The sequence below is a fragment of the Carcharodon carcharias genome, chromosome 20 (assembly GCF_017639515.1).
Source record: "Carcharodon carcharias isolate sCarCar2 chromosome 20, sCarCar2.pri, whole genome shotgun sequence".
NCBI lineage: Eukaryota > Metazoa > Chordata > Chondrichthyes > Lamniformes > Lamnidae > Carcharodon > Carcharodon carcharias.
Window position 1 is genome coordinate 59,863,849 of NC_054486.1, and position 22,858 is coordinate 59,886,706.

At 43.2% G+C, this 22,858-nt stretch overlaps 1 protein-coding gene across 1 annotated transcript in view; it reads left to right on the forward strand.

Annotated features, from left to right (window-relative positions):
• LOC121292332 (F-box/WD repeat-containing protein 7-like) overlaps positions 1 to 22,858 on the forward strand; it is a 73,919-nt gene that overhangs the window by 45,631 nt on the left and 5,430 nt on the right. The window contains exons 7-10 of the mRNA XM_041214184.1: positions 8,779 to 8,851; positions 10,285 to 10,396; positions 15,702 to 15,826; positions 22,197 to 22,272. Coding sequence (XP_041070118.1) covers positions 8,779 to 8,851; positions 10,285 to 10,396; positions 15,702 to 15,826; positions 22,197 to 22,272 — 386 coding nt within the window. The remainder of the gene's footprint in view (positions 1 to 8,778; positions 8,852 to 10,284; positions 10,397 to 15,701; positions 15,827 to 22,196; positions 22,273 to 22,858) is intronic.

The following is a 22,858-nucleotide window of genomic DNA, read 5'->3' on the forward strand; positions in this document are numbered from 1 at the left end:
GTCGGGTGGTCTTCTCCTTCTCACGTGCCACTCTGTTGAGGGCCTCCAACACCTCTGCCTGATGTTCCCCCACCCCTCGCAGCATCCCCAGCACATTGGGCGGGGTTGATCCCAGAGGCTCATCAACTGACTTGGACGTTGCAATTGCCTCTTCCCCAGCAGTCCTCCGAGTGCAGGTGAGCTTGGCTGACCCTGCCTCCTCCTGCTGTGGACACATGACAATGTGGTGACCACCAGAATGTGAGACCGTGCCTGAACTGCATCTGGTACCCACCAAGGTATGTGTCTGTGCTGGTGGAGGGTGCAGGTGACTGTTGTGACACCTCAACAGGTGCACTTTCTTCTTCCTCCCGAATGTCCTTGGTCCTCTGTGGGTTGGATGAACTGCTGGAGCTCTCTGAGATCGCTGGCCTGTCTGCTCCAACGGTGGGTAAGAAGTTGATGTCCGGGCATTTTTTAAATATGGCATTCGGATATGTTGGCAGGGTGTGCCCTGCTGCGCAATACATCAAGAAACCCACTACTGCATAATTAATTAGGCCACCATCACATGATTTGGCACAAATTTCCACCAGCTTCCACAGTGGGAAACATCCCCCAGTTCCCGCCTCCACAATGGGACTTAAGCCTAGAATGGAAAATCCCACTCAGGATTTTTGGATGGTGGGGTTTCCCACCCCGCCACCCAAGTATGGGCAGGGAATACATCCCAGCCAATACTTGCTGCTTGGCAGCCACTTAACGCTCCATGGAGCCTTAATTGGCTGGAGACAGGACTTCTGCCCTCACTTGGGAGGAAGTCCCGCCTTAGCTGCCAGACAATTTGACTATTGGCCAGCATGATTGGCAGCAGCTCTCTAGTCACAGCAGCGCCAGGTTCAGGCAGTGGTTACAGCTGGGACTACAGCCAACCCCCACAGAAGAGGAACTGATGGAAGCTGGACTTCAGGTAAGTCCGGGATATTGACGGTCCTGGCTGGCAGGCCCCATCGAGTGGGGTAAGAGAGGTGAGGGGGATCAGGCCAGGTTTGAGAGGCCAGGGATGGAGGGTTAAAAGGGGGGAATGACCTTGAGGGGGGTGGGGGGGGGGGTGGTGACAGGCACAAGGGACCCCTGAAGGATGCCCACCCTCTCCTTACCAACACCAGCTTGCCCAGCAAAAGCTGCTGGGCTACCCACCCGGCATGGGCCTCCCCCTACCAAGGGAAAAATAGCAGCGGGTTGGGATGAGGCACTTAAATGGCCATTAATTGGCCACTCAAGGGCCTTAGTAGGCGTAAGGGCAGTCAGGCTGCCCAACGCCTCCACCGCCCCTCCTTAAAATGGGAGACAGGTTGGAGCAGGCGGGTAGGCATCAAGCAGGCCATATGCTGGATTTTACAAACTCCCCAACTTCAAACCCACCAGTGGGGGACTGTAAAATTCTGCCTTTTGTCTTGTTTTCTTCATGCCTTGTACTGGCCTGAGGGTACAGGTTGGAGAGCTGTTCCCAGATTATCAACAAAATCACTCTGTCGCTGACTACAATGTTGGGTTCTAGAGAATGCCTCTGGCTCACTAAACGTTCATTGTTCCATCTTCCTCAGTCGAGAATTGTTTGACCTCTTCTCAATAAGGTGATATTATTGAAATCAAACCTGCTGTGTCACAAATCAGACACAAGCCCACAACCTATCACTCCATGGCACAGAATATTGGGATTTGAACATTGGCTTGGATTTTGCTGTGGAAATGTCAGCATTCACTGTTATACTCCATTGAAACTGGCATCAACTTTTGGAATGTGCACATTTGCAGAATAAAGTGGAAATCCAGAAGTTGCTGTCATTAAGTCTATACTCTTCCAGAGGGTGTACTGTAGAGGTTCCCATAGACTGCAAGCTCCATTGCAATCATGATTTGACAAAAACCTCTACTTATGCACTTTTAGGTTCACTGTATAAATCTTTGAAAAAGTTTCACTTTGATGAATGAAGTGTAACAGGTTTTAATAGCATAATAACATTATAACTACTGCCAAACACACTCACTGGCCCTTAAGAGGAGGTAGGGAGGCGGTAGCGTAGTGATAATGTCACTGAACAAGTAATCCAGAGGCCCAGGTTTTGGGATGCATGTTCTGGGTGCCTGGTGGAATTTGCATTCAATTAGTAAATCTGGAATTAAAAAGCTATTCCCAATAATGGTGACTATGAAATCATTGTCGATTGTCGTAAAAACTATCTGGTTCCCTTATGTCTTTTAAGGAAAGAAATCTGCTGTCCTTACCTGGTCTGGTCTACATGTGACTCCAGACCCACAGCAACATGGTTGACTCTAAAATGGCTGAGCAAGCTGCTCCGTCATATCAAACCACTACACCAAACTGCCTAAAAGGAGTGAAACCAGACTGCCAACCGAGCATCGACCTAGGCACCAGGAATAATGGCAAACCCAGATCTGTCGACCCTGAAAAGTCCTCCTTACTAACAGAGTCATAGCGTTATGCAGAACAGAAACAGGCCCTTCAGCCCATCGTGTCTGTGCAGCCATCAAGCACCAATCTATTCTAATCCTATTTTGTAGCACTCGGCCCGTAGCCCTGTATGCCAAGGCATTTCAAGTGCTTATCTAAATGCTTCTTAAATGTTATGAGGGTTCCTACCTCTATCACCCCCTCAGGCAGTGTGTTCCAGATTCCAACCACCTGGGTGAAAAGTATTTTTCTCAAATCCCCTGTAAACATTCTGCCCCTTACCTTAAATATATGCCCCCTGGTTATTGACACCTTGGCTAAGTGAAAAGTTTCTTCCTATCTACTCTCTCTATGCCCCTTTAGGGGCTTGTGCCAAAATTGGGAGAGCTGATGCACAGACTAGTCAAGCAACAGCCTGATATACCCATAATCACTGAATCATACCTTACAGACAATGTCCCAGACACCACCATCACCATCCTTCGGCATGCCCTGTCCCACCAGCAGAACAGACCCACCAGAGGTAGCGGCACGATGGAATACAGTCACAAGGGAATTGCCCTGGCAGTTATCAACATTGACTCCCAACCCCATGAAGTCTCACGGCATCAGGTCAAACATGGGCAAGGAAACCTCCTTCTGATTGCCACCTACTTCACCCCTCCCCCTTTAACCGATAAATCAGTACTCCTTCATGTTGAACACCAATTGGAAGAAGCACTAAGGGTGGCATGGGCATAAAAAATACTTTGATTGGGGGACTTCAATGTTCATCACCAAGACTCACTCAGTGGCATCATTACTGACCAAGCTGGCTGAGTCTTAAAGGACATAGCTGCTAGACTGGGTCTGCGGTAGTTGGTGAGGGAACCAACAAGAGGGAAAAACCTACTTGACCTTGTCTTCACCAACCTGTTGCAGATGCATCTGTCCATGACAATATTGGTAGGAGTGATCACTGTTGGAGTGAACACTGCACAGTTCTTGTGGAGACAAGGACTTTATATTGAGAAAACCTTCCATCATGTTGTGTGGCACTACTGCTGTGCTAAATGGGATAGGTTTCAAACTAATCTAGCAACTCAAAACTGGGTAGCCATGAGGTGCTGTTGGTCATCAGCAGTAGCAGAACTGTATTCAAACACAATCTGTAACCTCATTGCCTGGCATATCCCCCACTCTACAATTACCATCACACTAGGGGATCAACCCTGGTTGAATGAAGAGTGAAGAGTGCAGGAGCAACACCAGACATACCTAAATTTAAGGTGTCAATCTGATGGACTACTTGCATGCCAAGCAGCTGAAACAGCATGAGGTAGACAGAGCTAAGTAGTCCCACAACTAACAGATCAGATTTAAGCTCTTCAGTCCTGCCATATCCAGTCATGAATGGTGGTGAACAATTAAACAACTAACAGGAGGAGGAGGTTCCACAAATATCCTCATCCTCATTGATGGGGGAGCCCAGGACATCAGTGTAAAAGACAAGGCTGAAGCATTTACAACCATCTTCAGCCAAAATGTCAAATGGATGATCTATTTCAGTCTCCTCCTGAGGTCCCCAGCACCACAGATGCCCGTCTTATGGCAATTCATTTCACTCCACATGATATCAAAAAAGCTGAAGGCACTGGACACTGCAAAGGCTATGGACCCGGACAACATTCCAGCAATAGTACTAAAAACTTGTGCTCCAGAATTAGCCGCACCGCTAGCCAAAATATACCAGTAGAGCTATAACACTGGCATTTACTCGACAATATGGAAAATTGCCCGGTATGTCCGGTCCACAAAAAGCAAGACAAATCCATCCCAGCCAATTACCATCCCATCAATCAAGTCTCAATCATCAGCAAAGTGTTGGAAGGTTACTTCTACAGTGCTATCAAGTGGCACTTACACAGCAATAACCTGCTCACTTACAGTTAGTTTGGCTACCGCCAAGGCCACTCAGCTCCTGACTTCATTACAACCTTGATCCAAACATGGATAAAAGAGCTGAACTCAGGAGATGAGGTGAGAGTGACATCAAGGCAGCATTTGAACAAGTTTGGATAAGTGCAGCTCCAACACTGGCAGTAGATGCACTGCAGCAACTCACCAAGGCTGCTTCCAAACCTGTGACCTCGACCACCTAGAAAGACAAGGGCAGCAGATGAAAGGGAACACCACCGCCTGCAAGTTTCCCTCCAAGCTACACACCATCCTGATATACTGCTATTCCTTCATAGTCAAAATTCTGGAACACCCTAACAGCACTGTGGGTGTACCTATACCCCATGGACTGCAGCAGATCAAGAAGGTGGCTCACCTGTATCTTCTCAATGGCGATTAAGGATGGGTAATAAATGCTGGCCTAGCCAGCGACACCCACATCCTGTGAACAAATAAATAAAAAGAGCTAATTTTTTATATTAGTGGAATGTCAAAGTTCGCTATAATAATTTAAAAATCCACATATTTTAAAAACAGTTTGTTTATATTTACTTTAACTTCTGCCTTTGTCCAATCATTGTCATATATTTTGACATCTGAAAAATTAACTTAAAAATGAAAAGATTCAGTGGTTTTAACTTCCTGGTTTGCCATGTGTCAATACCAAAACATTTTGCCCCCTTAGATACTTGTTGACACCCCCACAGTGGCACATCAAGACGTACCCCTGAATTGGAGTCAGATTTAAATGCCTTCAGAAAAGGAGAAAATAAAACCACCACAGAGATCGTTTGATCTTGGAGGGCAGCTTTCTACAAGGTCAGTGGCAAGCGCCCTTGCTTTGCTACTGACCAGAAAATCTGGGCCGTTATGTTTCATCTTGCCACCCTGTAATATATAGTTTATTTTTATATTTTGCGGTAAACTATCTGCTTTCTTCATCCCTTTACAATCTCTTGCCTCTCTCAGCCATGCAATGTTGCTAACTTATCCAACTGAAGGAAACACCACAGCTGATCTTGATCTTGTCCACATACACATATGTAAAATTTTATGTGTGTACACACATGTAAACAACATTATTATACAGTTATCAAGAGCAGGTATTCTGGCTAATTCTCCCATTTTTAGTCCAGGGGAACTGAAACCAATATGGCACTCTACCTTAGACAGTTAATTGTTTTTTCATTCATTCACAGGATGGCTGGGAAAGCACTTATTGCCCATCCCTACCAAACTTTGAGAAGGTGGTGGTGAGCTGCCTTCTTGAACCAGTGCAATCTATGTGGTGTAGGTACATCCACAGTGCTGTTAGGGAGGGAGTTCCAGGATTTTGACGCAGGGACAGCGAGGAATGGTGATATATTTCCAAGTCAGGATAGTGAGTGACTTGGAGGGGAACTTCCAGACGGTGGTGTTCCCATCTATCTGCTGCCTTTGTTCTTCTAGATGGCAGTGGTCATGGGTTTGGAAGGAGCCTTGGTGAATTCCTGCAGTGCATTTTGCAGATGCTACACACTGCTGCTATTGTGCGTCAGTGGTGGAGGGAGTGAATGTTTGTGGATGTGGTGCCAATCAAGCAGGCTGCTTTATCCTGGATAGTATTGAGCTTCTTGAGTGTTGTGGGAGCTGAACTCATCCAGGCAAATGGAGATTATTCCATCACACTCCTGACTTGTACCTTGTAGATGGTGAACTGGCTTTGGGGAGTCAAGAGGTGAGTTACCCATCGCACAACTTCTAGCCTCTGACCTGCTCTTGTAGCCACAGTATTTATATGGCTAGTCCAGTTCAGTTTCTGGTCAATGGTAACCCCCAGGATATTGATATGCGGGATTCAATGATGGTAATGCCATTAAACGTCAAGGGGCGATGGTTAATTTCTCTGTTGTTGGAGGTGGTCATTGCCTGGCACTTGTGTGGTGCAAAGGTTACTTGCCATTTGTCAGCCCAAGCCTGAATATTGTCCAGGTCTTGCTGCATTTGGATATGGATGGCTTCAGTATCTGAGGAGTCATGAATGGGGCTGAACATTGTGCAATCATTAGCGAACATCTCCACTTCTGACCTTATGATTGGAGGAATGTCATTGATGAAGATGGTTGGGCCTAGGACACTATCCTGAGGAACTCTTGCAGTGATATCCTGGAGCTGAGATGACTGATGTCTAACAACCATCTTCCTTTGTGCTAGGTATGACTCCAACTAGTGGAGAGTTTTCCCCCTAATTCCCATTGACTCCAGTTTTGCTAGGGCTCCTTGATGCCACACTTGGTCAAATGCTGCCTTGATGTCAACGGCAGTCACTCTCACCTCACCTCTGGAGTTCAGTTCTTTTGTCCATGGCTGAACCAAGGCTGTACTGAAGTCAGGAGTTGAGTGGCTCTGGCGGAACCCAAACTGGGCATCAGTGAGCAGATTATTGCTAAGCAAGAGCTGCTTGATAGAACTGTTGATGACCCCTTCCATTACTGATCATGGAGAGTAGACTGATGGGGTGGTAATTGGCTGTGTTGAATATGTCCTGCTTTTTGTGTACAGGACATACCTGTACACAATTTTTCACATAGCTGGGTAGATGCCAGTGTTGTAGTTGTACTGGAACAACTTGACCAGGGGCACGCCAAGTTCTTGGGGGGGGTGCGGGATGACACAAGTCTTCAGTACTATTGCTGGAATATTGTCAGGGCCCATAGCCTTTGCACTATCCAGTGCCTTCAGCCATTTCTTGAAATCACATGGGGTGAATAGAATAGGCAGAAGGCAGGCATCTGTGATGCTGGGGACCTCCGGAGGAGGCCTAGATGGATCATTCACCTGGCACTTCCTGCTGAAGGTTGTAGCAAATGCTTCAGTCTTATCTTTTGCACTGATGTGCTGGGCTCCCCCATCATCGAGGATGGGGATATTTGTAGAGCCTTCTCCTCTAGTGAGTTGTTTAATTTTCCACCATCATTCAAGACTGGATGTGGCAGGACTGCAGAGCTTAGATCTGATCTGTTTGTTGTGGGATTGCTTAGCTCTGTCTATCTCCTCCTGCTTGTGGTGTTTGGCACGCAAGTAGTCCTGTGTTATAGCTTCATCAGGTTGATACCTCATTTTTAAGTATGCATGGTGCTGCTCCTGGCATGCCCTCCTGTATTCGTCATTGAGCCAGGATTGATCCTTTGGCTTGATGGTATTGGTGGAGTGGGGGATATGCTGGGCCATGAGGTTACAGATTGTGCTCGAGTACAATTCTGCCGCTGCTGATGGGCCACAGTGCCTCATGGTTGCCCAGTCTTGAGTTGTTAGATCTGTTCGAAATCTATCCCATTTAGCACGGTGGTACTGCCACACAACACGATGAAGGGCATCCGCAATGTGAAGGCGGGACTTCTTTGCCACAACTGCTGTGCAGTGGTCACTCCTACTGATACTGTCATGGACTGATGCATCTGCAGCTGGCAGGTTGGTGAGGATGAGGTCAAGTATGTTTTTCTCTTTTGTTGGTTCCTTCACTACCTGCTGCAGACCCAGTCTAGCAGCTATGTCCTTTAGCTAATGTCCAGCCAATCCGGTCAGTAGTGGTACTACTGAGCCATTCTTGGTGATGGACATTGAAGTCCCACCCAGAGAACATTCTGCACCCTTGCCACCCTCAGTGCTTCCTCCAAATGGTGTTCAACATGAAGGAGCACTGATTCATCACTGAGGGAGGGTGGTACATGGCAATCAGCAGGTGGTTTCTTTGCCCATGTTTGACTGATGCCATGAGACTTTATTGGGTCCGCAGTCAATGTTGAGGACTCCCAGGGCAACTCCCTCCTGACTGTATACCACAGTGCCACACACCTCTGCTCGGTCTGTCCTGCCGGTGGGACAGGACACCCCCAGGGATGGTGATGGTGGTGTCTGGGACATTATCTGGGACATTTCCATGAGGATGACAATATCAGGCTGTTACTTGTCTAGTCTGTGAGACAGCTCTCCCAATTTTGGCAGTAGCTCCCAGGTGTTTGTAAGGAGGACTTTTCAGGGTCCACAATGCTGAGTTTGCCATTGTTGTTTCTGGTGCCTAGGTCAATGCCAGGTGGTCCATCCAGCACACATCAGAGATCAAACCTTGTGGCTACTCACTGCTTTTACTAGCTGAGCTATTGGGGGTAACAGCACCTTGGTACCTTATTGATCATCATACAATGGTCATAAAAAAGCAAGATATTCTACAATTGAAATTTGTGCAAAAGTATATTACTGTAAGAAAAAAAATTAGTTTGAATTTAAAGGAAATTTATCATGACAACTTTGGCAATAAATATTTGTCTGATATTCATAATTTTTTATTAATGTATGCCTTTTCTGTAAATCAATGCTAGTTTATCTCATTTGCTCTTGTAACTCAGAACTCTTCGAGTTTGGTCAATTCAGGATGGCCGGTGTCGGAAAATTCTACGAGGTCATGAAGATGAGATCCAGGTAATGTTATTAACTGTGTAGTTAAAATCTAATGCTCATCTTTGTGTTCAATTTATGAAATTCAGTGATTATTTAACAAAAAAGTCTCAGTGCTTTGTATATCAGCTTTTCTTTCAAATACTGTGTTATTTTCACTGAGGAAAATTAGGTTAAATTTCTAGCTTGGGGCGCCTTCTACATATATCTGAATTTCCATTGTGCATTGCAGGAGGCAAGGCTCTCCAATGGCCACACAAATTTAGAAAATTACCCCTGTAGTCTTTGGATATAGGAGGAAAAATTGGCAATCTTTCTGTTAAACGTTCTCCAAATAGTGTGTGTAACCATGACTCTCTTTCATAAATCAAAAAAGTCCAAACTATTGTGTCAAATTATGTCATTTTAAAATCTTTCTCTTTAAGCCATCACATCTGTGGGGTTTGGAAGAGTCTAAAAGTCTCATAGTTGGTGGAACTGTAAACCCACTAAAATGTGTGGACTAACACTGGCATTAAGATTGGAGTCCCTCAGTCATAATTATTAATCTAGCCTAAGTAGTGATCATGTAATTTAAGCTATGGAACCAAGATTGCTGCACTCCGGAGACCCTTCACAAGCAAAGAGGGGAGATGATCTCACCATCTTCTGCAAGATTAGCTGATTATAATCTGCTCCCTGCTTGTTTTCCATGAGGGGCAAAGAATCTTGTGTGACATTTAAACATCATTTGGTTGCTTTAGCTGCACTTAAAAGAAGCTATGCATGATCAGCAACTGTTCATAGATAGAACTGCCCTCCTCAATATGATCAGACATAGAAAAGCCAGAGTAGGAAATCTGAGCTACATCTATTTTATACAAATGATCAGTGCTGAAAGAGTGAACAGATGAAAAAATTGCTGATCTTAGTGTGGGACCAGTTTAAGTACTAAAATTGCCAAACTAAGCAGTGTAAAAGTGACACTCTGAGGTCTCAAGTTTTGAAAGATCATCTTTTTCTGAAGTTAATGCCTTATGAATTAGGTGCCCAGTTCGCTGGAACACTCATGCAGTCTGTAAATGTTCCTCATTGAATCAACCCCTTGTGAATAATCATTAAACAATTCTTCCAAGCCAGTTATCCAAGTGTTGTCTTCATCACTGATTATTTGAACAACATTATTCACAAAATAAGTAAAAATGTATTCAAGTTAATAATTGTTGATGATTATTTCTAATGTTTACAATTAGAAAATATTTCAAAACAAGTGCATTGTTGTGGAGATCTCTTACTGATCATTATATAGTCACACTAACTGATTTTATTTTAAATGATCTATATATTTAAAATCAAACTAATGCTCTGCATGATATTTGTAATAATTTTAAATGACTGTACATGTTGCAATATGTTTAAACGTGATAAGATTGTTTATATATACTTAAGATGATACTAACCATTTGCTTACTAAACAGTACTTAGCTATGAAAGAGCATCTAGTCGCTAGCACATCCTGGGACCACACAGTAAGAATGTGGAATATACAAAGAGGAGAATGTACAGCTGTACTAAAAGGCCATACAGAAGGTAATTACCCTGAAATAAACACAAGGAGAAAATGTTTGTAAAAGATTGCAATGTCTATTTTCGAGATTAACTTTTAATTATACATTTGAGGCCTATTTTCTTCCCTCTGAACCCAATGTACATTCTAAATGACCTAGTCTGTGAGGCCTCACATTTCCCTGGTGCAAGTCTGTCCCTTGGCCAGTGCCTGCACCGGGGAATGAGGGAGAAAATGCAGCTCTTACCTGAGATAACAGCAAAATACTGTGGATGCTGGAGATTGGAAATAAAAACAGAAATGCTGGAAAAACTCAGCAGGTTTGGCAGCATCTGTGGAGAGAGTAACATCTTAAGGCCAATATGACTCTTCTTCGTAACCTGCTTGAGAGATTTGCATCAGTGGTAATGGTCATTGGCTGTGGGTCCTTCTAGCCACTATCCAAAAGGGGTCACCAAAAGGCCTTCAGTCTTGTCAACTTCTTGTTGCATTTGCAAAAAGGCCATTTACCTTTTTGTGCCTTCAAGTCCTGCCTAACCTCTAAGATCCTATACACTGCTTAAGCTTCTGCAGAGGTCAAGAAAAAGAATGATTAATTGTTTGTGCCTGTTTTAGGTGCAAGCACAAGCCTACCCTGAAGGGAAATCCTGCAAGTATGAGAGCAATGCAAAATTACTGCAGGTGGTGATCTGAAATAATACGTCTGTACCCCTTTTTTCTCAGCTTTGCGTCTATGAATTAAGTGTTCATTGGACACAGAACAGGGGAAACTTAACCCCAGAATGCGAGAATTTTGGTTCTGAAATTCTACAGTACTATCACAGATCTCTTTTTGCAAATTTGGCAGGAGATCGTTAGAAACTCCCCCAAAATGCATCAATATCCATTTTCATCTGTCTATGCATTTTGGCTGGAGATTACTACAGTCGTTTGTTGAAGTAATTCTGGAAAAACAACGGTCACTTTCTGAACTTATGAATTATATTGAACATTATATTGCATCTGACAGGATATTGCTTATTTATTAGATATATTAAAAAGGAAAAGTGTAAGTAAAGCAAGAGTTGGTCCTCTAGAGATTGAGCCTGGGGAATTAATAATGGACAAAAAGGAAAATAAAGATGAATTGAACAAATATTCTGCATCTGTCTTCACAATAGAGCATACAAATAACATCCCAGAAATAATTGTGAATCAGGAGGTGAAAGGGAGGGAGGAACGCAAAACAATTACAATCACCAGGGAAAGGGTACTGAGAAAAGTATTTGATCTAAAAGAAGCCCCCAGGTCCTAATGAACTTCATCCTAGGGTTTAAAATAAAGCGGTCACTGAGATAGTAGATGCATTGGTTTTAATTTTCCAAAATTCTTTAGATTCTGGAAAGCTTGGAAAATAGCGAATGTGAATCCTCTACGCAAGAAAGGAAGGAGAGAGAAAACAGGCCAGTTAACGTATGTCATAGGGAAATTGCTTGAATCTATTAAGGAGGTTGTAGCGAGGCACTTAGAAAATCTCAATGCAATCAAGCAAAGTCAACGTGATCTTGTGAAAGGGAATCATGTTTGACTAATTTGCTGGTATTCTTTGAGGAAGTAACAAGCAGCATGGACAAAAGGGAAACTGTGGATGTAGTATACTTAGATCTCCAGAAGGCATTTTTGACAAGGTCCACATCAAAGGTTACGATGCAAAATGAAAGCTCATGGTGTAGGGGATAACATATTAGTATGGATAGAGGATTGGTTAGCTAACAGGAAGCAGAAGGTAGGGATAAATGGGTCTTTTTCCAGTTGGCAAGATGTGACGAATGGAGTGCCACAGGAGTCAGTCTCAACTTTTTACAGTCAATGACTTGGATGAAGGGACTGAATGTATGGCTGCTAAATTTGCTGATGATACAAAAAGAGATAGGAAAGTAAGTTATGAATAGAACATAAGGAGTCTGCAATGGTACATAGATAGATTAAGTGAGTGGGCACAATTTTGGCTGTTGGATTATAATGTGGGAAAATGTGAACCTGTCCACTTGGGCAGGAAGAATAGAAAAGCAGCCTATTATTTAAATGGAGAGAGATTGCAAAACTTTGAGGTACAGCGGGATCTGGGTGCCCAAGTACATGAATCAGGAAAAGTTAGTACGCAGGTACAGCAAGTGATTAGTAACGTAAATGGAATGATGTTGTTTATTGCAAGGAGAATGGAATATAAAAGTAGGGATGTTTTTCTACAATTGTACAGAACATTGGTGAGACCACATCTAGGGTACTGTGTGCAGTTTTGGTCTTCTTATTTAAGAAAGGATATAAATGCATTCGAAGCAGCTCAGAGAAGGTTCAATCGATTGATACCTGGGAAAGCAGGGTTATCTTACGAGGAAAAGTTGGACAGGCTGGGCCTGTATCCAATAGAGTTTGGAAGATTGAGAGATAGTGTTATTGAAACATATATGATCCTGAGGGAACTTAACAGCTGGATGCTGAAAGGATGTTACCCCTTATGGGAGAGACTAGAACTAGGGGACACAGTTTAGAAACATGGGGTCTTTCATTTAAGACGAAGATGTGAAGAAATTTTTTCTCTCAGAGGGTCATGAATCTTTGGAATTCTTCCCCAGGGAGCTATGGAGGCAGGGTCAAAAAATATTTTTAAGGCAGAGGTAGATAGATTCTTGACTAACAAGGCAGTCAGAGGTTATCAGGGATGGACGGAATGTGGAGTTGAGGCCACAATCTGATCAGCCATGATCTTATTGAATGGCCGAGCAGGCTCGCGGGGCCAAATTGCCTAATCCTCCTAATTCGTGTGTTCATATGTTCCCATTTTCCATTTGATTTTCTCTTTACCTCCATTTCTCTTTCCCATTAACATCAACTTTGGGGAAATTTTAGCAGTTAAGGGTTGGGGTACGTGCAGGCAATTACATCCCCTAAAAGTGACGTCAAGTTAGGATGCCGACATTATCTTGTTCGCTTCTGGGTGTCACCAAGGTGTGTTTGCAGGTGAATGGGAATTCTACTTGGGGCTGTCAGATAAGTAATTAAAATATTCAAGTAAGTCATTAACTGCTGTTTTAATCAAACGTTCTGACTTTAACAGCCAGCGGTCCTATTCCCAAGTTGTCATCAATTTGCCAGGGTCACCAGACGAATGTACAGTGTGGAGTGCTTCGTCAGTGAAACTGACATACTGGGAATCCCTTGAAAAATGAAGAGTTCCAGCAATGCACTGGTGAGAGGATGGTGCTCATGGCACTTCTTCTCAGAGTGTGCTTTTCCTGCTTGACAGGTGATTGACAACTTCTTGGAAGTCAGTTCATCTGTCTTGCACTTCACTCACCTTCAGCTGCAGTTTCCTACAGTCAGCCATCACCACGGCATGGGAGAAACTTATGCAGTTGCCTTGCTTCCTGATGGAGAACAAGAGGAGCAGCAACACCATTGCCAACGGTATTCGGAGGAACACCAGCAGCAGAACCACCTGCCATCTCCTCAGTCACATGCTGCTTCACAGGGCTCAGAGGATGGACATGGAGATCCAGCTCCAAGGTGACAAAACCCCCAACAAAAGGTCTACAGTAGAGAGTCAGCTCTCTCTATGTCTGAGCACCAGTGCCTCAGGAGGCTCAGGCTTTTAGGGCAAGTCATTGCTAACATCTGCAAAGTGAAACAAGACCTCCTTCCAGAGGGTGACTATGAAGCATGTGTGAGAAAGGGCAATAGGAAGAGAGTGATTGTGAGTGTTGGCTGTCTGGATGGGGATGTGAGAAGCTGCCTGGAGAGAGAGGAATGAGTGGAGCTGCACGGTGTGTGGTTCGGAGGAGTACTGTGCAGGACAATGCCAGGAAAGTCATAAGTGTAGGGCATGGCACCTGACATTGCTATGCCATTCACCTTTCCCCCTATTCCTGAGGATCTTGATCCTCCTGGTGCACTGTCTTTGGAGGGACCACACTTCGGCCGCTGACTTCCTTGGACTCTTTCATGCACGTCTGCTAATTTGAAGAGGCTTGTCTCTTCCTCCCACCCTTGGGAAAAATCACTTCACTTCAGTTCTTTAGATTGCGCAGGAGGACCACCAGATAAGGGTGAGAAACCTGGGGGGTGGTGTGGCCAAGCACATAGTGGGGGACAACCTTTGCGGCTCTCGTCCTCTCCTCCTTTCCCGTGATTGCTGCAGCCTCAGGAATCCTTGACCAGTTCAGCCATTCTGACTCATTCTGGGAACCCTTTAATCAGAAATCCTTCCTGAATTGATATGTTATCCCTCTATGATTGGCTGGGGAACACAGAGGCAGAATGCTAATATTGTGGCTTAGTGAATGAGCCTTAGCAAAGCCTGCTGAAATTGCCAACATGTTCCCAACCCACTGAAGGCCCTGCAGGGTTCATCACTTGAAAGTGCTGCCTATAGTTTATAACTGTATGCCTTTGTGTGATGTTGTATGCTGATTTTATGAATTTGCCAAAATAAATATTGAATTTTTTGTCACAATTGTTCTAGCAATATGTTTTATACACATTTATAAGATATTGTTTCTTAATAATATATGCTGTATACATCAGTGATGCATTTGATATATAAATCCAGGTGGTTTGTGGCAGCATATGGGATGTGTACACTGATAATCCCACTTTAAACAATATAACAGTGTCACCATACTTCCATTTGCTGATGTAAAACAATGCTGAAAACATGTTTTGTCACAGATGTGTCTCTGTGATGGAGCAGAGATTTCCATTTAGATGCTGCTTTTCTCAGGCCTAAAATGAGGACAAAATAATTTTCACCACTTTGTGAAGTGATTTTTTTTTCCCCCTCAACTCTTGGTTTAAAAATGGCAATGTTATGTGTTTCATGGTGCCAATTTATGTTTTTGAATTTATTATAGTATTAGTTTTTTGCTTTTGTCATGGTTAAAAAGCAAACTTACAGAAAACAGGCCAACTTATTTTGAGACATAGCCACATTTTATCTAGCTCAGGTAATCAGTTATGCCCGTGGGGCCCTTGATACTGGGGGAAGGCCCAACATGGCCTATTATGTGCTTGAGTGATGCAGTGGGCCTTCCCAAAAAGAGGGGATGCGGTGGTCTCACCAGCTGTCCAGCCAGCAGCTGAGATCCCTGTCACCTCCACAAGATTCTGCCCTGAGTGTAAATTGTTTGTATAGTTCAGTCCGCTGATGATCTCAATCACGATATTTTTCTAAAGTAGAAGCTTGAATATTAAAACTTTTAAAAATTCAAAGATAAAGTATGTAATGTTTTAAAATAATTTTTACTGAGAGTGTATCTGTTTATAGTCTTGGGTGCATTTTCCTCTTCACAGTGGTGAACTGCTGTCAGTTTGACTGTCGATACGTTGTGAGTGGAGGAGGGGATTGCTTAGTGCTTATCTGGTTAACAGACAGTGGAAAATTGCTGTGTAAGTGTCAAGGACACACAGGGGATGTGGTAAGTAGTTTGCACAAGGTGACAGAGACAGAAAGCAAATATGAGAAGAACATATCTTTCCAGATTTAAAGACAGAAAAAGATAATGTAACCAGAAAACAAATTGTTACAGACAGAGCACCAGTTGAAGAGTTAGCAGTACACAAGTTGATGTGCTGTCAGTTATATGAAGTTTAATTTAGGCATACTGCTGTGTATCAGCTGCTGGTTGTGAAAAATGCATATCACTATCAGATTAAGAACTGACATTTTAACAGTGAATCTACAACTCTGGGCAAAAGTGTGTTATAGACCTATCGAAGTTTTACTCTCCAGCTCATCAAGGGTTCTCAGAACCAACCTGTTTTATTTTAGAGCTTTAATTGTTAAAGGCATATGCACTAAAGACCAGAGGTATGAACATTTGAACACATTATTAGTTAGGGAATCTCTTTAGGGAATGTAGTCAGGGTGGCAGACCTCAATGTCTATCACCAAGAATGGCTTGGTAGCACCAACACAGACCGAGCTGGCCGAGTCCTAAAGGACATAGCTGCTAGACTGGGTCTGCGGCAATTGGTGAGGGAACCAACAAGAGGGAAAAACATACTTGACCTCATCCTCACCTGCCTGCATCTGTCCATGACAGTATCGGTAGGAGTGATCACCGCACAGTCCTTGGGGGAGACAATGTCCTGAGTTCACATTGGGGATACCCTCTTGCGTGTTGTATGGCACTACCACTGTGCAAAATGGGATAGATTTCAAACAGGTCTAGCAACTCAAGACTGGACAACCATGAGGCTCTGTGGGCTATTAGCAGCTGCGGAATTGTACTCAACCACAATCTGTAACCTCATGACCTGGCACTCTACCATTACCACCAAGCCAGGGGATCAACGATGTTTCAATGAAGAGTGCAGGAGGGCATGCCAAGAGCAGCATCAGGAATACCTAAAAATGAGGTGTCAACCTGGTGAAGCTTCAACACAGGTCTACTTGCATGCCAAACAGCATATACAGCAAGTTATAGACAGGGCTAAGTGATTCCACAACCAACGGATCAGATCTAAGCTTTTCAGCCCTGCCATATTCAGTCATGAATGATAGTGGACAGTTAAACAATTCACTAGAAGAGGAGACTCCACAAATATCCCCATCCTTAATGATGAGGGAGCCCAGCACATCAATGCAAAAGATAGGTTGAAACATTCGCAACAATCTTCAGCTAGACATGCAGAGTGAATGATCCATCTTTGTCCCCTTCAGAGAACCCCAGTATCACAGATGCCAGCTTCAGCCAATTCGATTCACTCCACATGATATCAAGAAATGGCTGAAGGCACTGGATAGTGCAAAGGCTCTGACAATATCCTGGCAATAGTATTAAAGATTTGTGCTCCAGAACTTGCTGTGCTCCTAGCCAAGTTATTCCAGTACAGCTAAAACACACATCTACCCAACAATGTGGAAAATTGCCCACGTATGTCCTGTACACAAAAAGCAGGACAAATCCAACCTGGCCAATTACCACCCCATCAGTCTACTCTCCATCAGTAAAGTGATGGAGGGGGTCATCAGCAGTGCTATCAAGTGGCACTTGCTTAGCAATAATCTGTTTACCGATGCCCAGTTTGGGTTCCGCCATCGTCACTCAGCTTCTGATCTCAATACAATCTTGGTTCAAACAGGGATCAAAGAGCTGAACTCCAGAGGCGAAGTGAGAGTGACTGCCCTTGACATCAAGACAGCATTCGACCAAGTGTGGCATCAAGGAGCCCTGGCAAAACTGGAGTCAATGGGAATCAGGGAGAAAACTCTCTGCTGGTTGGAGTCATTCCTAGCACAAAGGAAGATGGTTGCGGCTGCTGGAGGTCAATTATCTAAGTTCCAGGACATCACTGTAAGTGTCCCTCAGGGTAATGTCCTAGGCCCAACCATCTTCAGCTGCTTCATCAATTACCTTCCTTCCATTATAAGGTCAGAAGTGGGAATGTTCGCTGATGATTGCACAATGTTCAGCACCATTCGTGACTCCTCAGATACTAGAGCATTCCATATCCAAATGCAGCAAGACCTGGACAATATCCAGGCTTAGGTTGACAAGTGGCAAGTAACATTCACGCCACACAAGTGTCAGGTAATAATTATCTTCAACAAGAGAGAATCTAATCGTTGCCTCTTGACATTCAATGGCATTACCATCACTGAATCTCCCATTGTCAACATCCTGCGGGTTACCATTGACCAGGAACTGAACTGGACTAGCCATATAAATACTATGGCTACAAGAGACTAGGAATCCTGTGGTGAGTAACACCTCCTGACTCCCCAGAGTCCTGTCCTTAGGTTCTAACGTTCCTTAGGCAGCACCTTCTAAACCCATGACCACTACCATCTAGAAGGACAAGGGCAGCAGATACATGGGAACTCCACCACCAGGAATTTCCCCCCCAAGCCACACCCCATCCTGACTGGAAATATATCACCGTTTCTTCACTGTCGCTGCCCCACCACCACCACCACCAAAAGCCCTGTGGGTGTACCTACACCACAGGGATTGCAGCAGTTCAAGAAGGCATCTCACTAGCACCTTCTCAAGGGCAGTTAGGGATGGGCAATAAATGCTGGCCTAGCCAGCAACCCCCACATCCCATAAATGAATTAATAAAAAAAATTCTGGCTGCCACTTGGGACATCACTAACATTATCCAATCAGCCATGTTCCCCTCCTCTTCTGCACACTGTGTCCTAAGAGGGCAATGATGACCATGGACCTCCATTGGATTAATCCAAGATTGGCTTGGCAAAGTACTGCAGTGGTTTGCCATTGCCTCCTGCAGTATGGCTAACCAGGAAACTCTCCTGCTTTTTACCACCTGCCATCAGGCATCTTGGAAGGATTTATAGACTCATAATCAATCAGTTTGGCCACATTATGAATGCACCACTCATGGCCATCAAGTCTTGAAGTGGGACTTGATCCCAGAGTTTCTGGCCTAGCTTTAGGGACGCAACCGCTGTGCCATAAGACCTCCATATCAGCTATGTACTGATGTGTAAAATAAGCAACGTGTGCGCTTTTTGCTAGAGAAAGCCATTTCATCCACTTTCCTCTGGACAACCAGAAGTGTCATGGCAGGAGACTGCAATTTTAGAGAGTGGCAATTTTCCCATGGTCCCAGGATTTTATCTATGTGGTCACTCGTGCTTCCTTGTTCAATCCCATCAACAAGAAAGGATTTCATTCTCTCAATGTCCAGTTTGGTTAGAACCAGCAATGCTTCATCATAGAAGTAAATCATTGCTTTCCTGACAACTGATTTTAATGCAACTCAGTGCCTCAGCACTATTCTGTTCTAGCCGGGAGTCTTGAGTGCCTCCCGAGGGAACAAGGCAGCTGTGATTGACAACACAGTTTGCCAGGATATGAGCTAAGCATCAGTGCAAAGAGTCCATGTAACTATTAAATTCATCATAGAGTGTGTTATTGGCATGTTAAAGAAGCACTTTAGATGCCTGGATCTTTCTGTGGGCGCCTAGCAATAAAGTCCAGCTACAGTCGCTAGAATCCTAGTTCCTTCTGGATTGTCTCTAACTGCAAGCTTATGCTTTTCCTGCTGGGCAAGAAGCATTACAAAGAGGCCTTATCATGGAGGCCCAATGCATCAGGAGCAGCATAAGGATCATTCACAAGAGCAGTAACAGCTAGAAGAGAGAGCAAAGAATAATCTGTTCATGGCTGCAAGGAAGTAAACTATGTTTTAATGTTCACATTGGTCACTTTCCTGTTGACATCTTTCCTCGTCCCTCAATTATCTACAGACATTTCCTCATGAGCTTAACTCACATAGCTTCTTTTCATACCACGTGATGAAGGCCATTCCAAATTTGGCAAGAAAACAGTGTCAATTTGCACATGTAACAACTTTATTGAAACAATAATTTTAATCAAAATCTCTAGTATGTGTACATGCTGAGCTACCATGCTGTCCAATGTGTGAAATGTGAACCTTTAACCCCTACTTATGCTCCTATTAGGGACTACCTAAGTTGCGGGAGTACACAATGTTAATTATATATTAATTGTGTTTAATTGTATACAAGTGGTGGGCATTATCTGGTGATTCCCCTGAATCCCTATAAATAGACATAGACCAAAACTGTTACATAGACGATTTGCATACCCTTCTTGTCAAAGATTAAAAGTCCTGTTAAAGGATGCAGGTGTGGTTGATGAAGAGTATATGAGGCTAATAGGGGAGATTAGTGAGAAGTGTGAAATTAGTAAAAATATTGAAGGATGGATAGGGACTGGACTAGGGATGCCAGCAAAATTTCTGTCTGATAATGGAGGAAAATTTGCCAATGATGAGTTCAGAGATGTGTGTGAAAATAGGATCTGCAGCTGAAAGTCTTTTCAGCAACTGACTTATCCTTAGATGGCCCAAAGAACAAGAAACTAATCATTTTTAGCTTTGCGTCATGTGCTAATCTCCCTGACAGATATTCTAATGCAGCTGGTTTCATAATATTTCTGACGTGTGAGTGCAGCTCCAATGACATTCAGGAATCTCAATGTCATCCAGGACAAACCAGCCTGTTTGATTGGCATCCCATCCATAAACGTTCACTTCCTCCACCACTGGTGCACAGTGGAAACAGTGTGTGCCATCTACAAGATCCACTGATGCAATTTACCAATTCTCCTTTGACAACACCTTCCAAACTTGCAACCCCTACCATCTAGAAGAGCAGGGGCAGCAAGCAAATGGGAATACCGCCACCTGCAATTTCCCCTCCAATTAGCAGGCAATTCTGACTTGGAAATATTTTGTTGTTCCTTCACCAAGTGGGTTAAAACCCTGGTACTCCCTTCCCTTTCAGTACTGCAGGTATACCTACAATATGAGGACTACAGCAGTTTAAGAAGGTAGCTCATAACCACCTTCTCCAGGGTAATTAGGATTGAGAATAAATGCTGGCCTTGCCAGCAATAAAAATGAAGAAAACAGAACAGATTGTTGTCTGTTAAATGTTGTTACTTTTGCTGTTTTGCTGTTTGATTTTTACCCATCAGGCTGCTACTGTCTGCAGTTTCATGACATCTTTCACTTCAGATTGTCTTTCCACCTATTTCAGTACCAATTAGTCAATGAATGCATATATGAAGGAATAATACAGCATACTCATTATCCTATTTCTCTAGTTCTTTATAGAACTGCCAAGACTTCAAACTGGGGAAAAGTTGTATTTCAAAAATTCATTTTACCTTACCTAACTCATTTTTGTTAGCTGAAGGTATTAAGGCATGTATATGGAGTTAGGTCACAGATCAGCCGTGATTTCATTTATTGGTGGAACAGACTCGAGGGGCTAAATGGTCTATACCTGATCCAATGTCATAACATTTATTAACAGGGGAAATTCCTCCACTACCATTATAAAAGTTATATGACTGTGCCTACAGAATTTGCTTTTTACATTGTAATAAGGTTCACAATTATGGAGAACACTTTATTATCTAATGTGCTGTTTTACAGGAGAAAATTAATGGTCCTCTTCCTGCAATTATTTGCTAACACAGAGCTCATAGCCATAAAAGTTATTTAAACAGAAATAAAACAAGTGCAGGGACTGAACTAAATGCACAAAGTCTGCGTTAGACTACGTTAAACAGGTGCCTTATTTTAGTGAAGATCTGAAAGGGAGGAAGATCTATAAAAAATTTCTGAAATAACAACCATATGAATTTCTGCCAAGACCACTCAGGTACAGCATGCTGACTGGGGGCTAATTTCACCAACTTCAATACTGTCTATTGATTCCATCCAGTACAGCCTCTTTGGACTCTGCCGGCTGATCATCAATCACCCCGTCCACATTTCCCTCTAGAATTTGGCTCACTGGTAAATGAGGCCCTCAGCTACCACAACTTTTTTGTGGATAACTGCATTGACATCATGGTATTGATGAAACCTTAACGTCCAGTTGGCAACACCTTGTCCTTTACAGAAGCTTCCCTACTTTTCACCATCTGCCCTGCCCAAACTGTTATGCTGGCAGTGAGAAACTTTTCACCAAATTTTAACTCTTCTCCCTTACCCATCCAGCACCTTCTCCTTCGAACACCTTACCTTTTTCCACCCCTCTTGTCTCTTCTTTAAAAGCTTGTTCTCAATCAACCCCTACTCCCAAAAGTCCTACCCCAAGTTTCTTCCTGAAATATTCCTCCTTCCTTTCACTCCTGTCTCTACACTGACTTGATATCTTATGACCTCTTATGTTCCTGTCTCTTTATTTATATTATTGAAAGAAAATAATATCACCCACATTTTATACCTAGCTAGTCTTACAATTTTTAATGTAATTTTTCGATGTATTCTCTACAGTACTGTTTGATGTTTAATGAGAAGACAATCTGCTCTGGTTCATCAGATAGTACGATTCGAGTCTGGGACTTTACAGGTGTGAAAAACAGACAACTTATTTTGAATTTATTTTAGAAGCTTGTTTCCTTTGTCAGGCCACAAATAACTCCATCAACGATACAATCAGTTACCTTTTTTATAGGCCTGTATCCATGTTAATCTTTAAAGAACTTTAGAAAACTTTGCTTGATTGATATGGACCACATCATCAATGGATTCCTTCTTCCTACTATAGCACCTCCACTCTATACCAAGCAAGTCAAACAATTACCTAGACCCGACAACAAAAGAGGGCATTTAACCCAACAGGTTCATGTTCGTGTTTCAATTCCATACAAGCTTCCTTCCATTCTAATAACCTCTTTCTATCCCTTATATTTCCCTATTCTTTTGTCCCTCATGTAATGTGTTTCAAATCATCCCTTTATTGTGTCTGATTGGATCAGGAACTCTGCCAAAAAAGTAGAAACTTATCAATTTGTGGCACTAATATTAATGTTTTCCAGCATTGTGCCACTTGGACTGATTTCCATGAGAAAATCCAAGAGTCCCCAAAAAAAATAATTTTATTCAATGTCTAAATTTCAAAGTGAAACTTACACTTTATGCTTCAAACAATATTG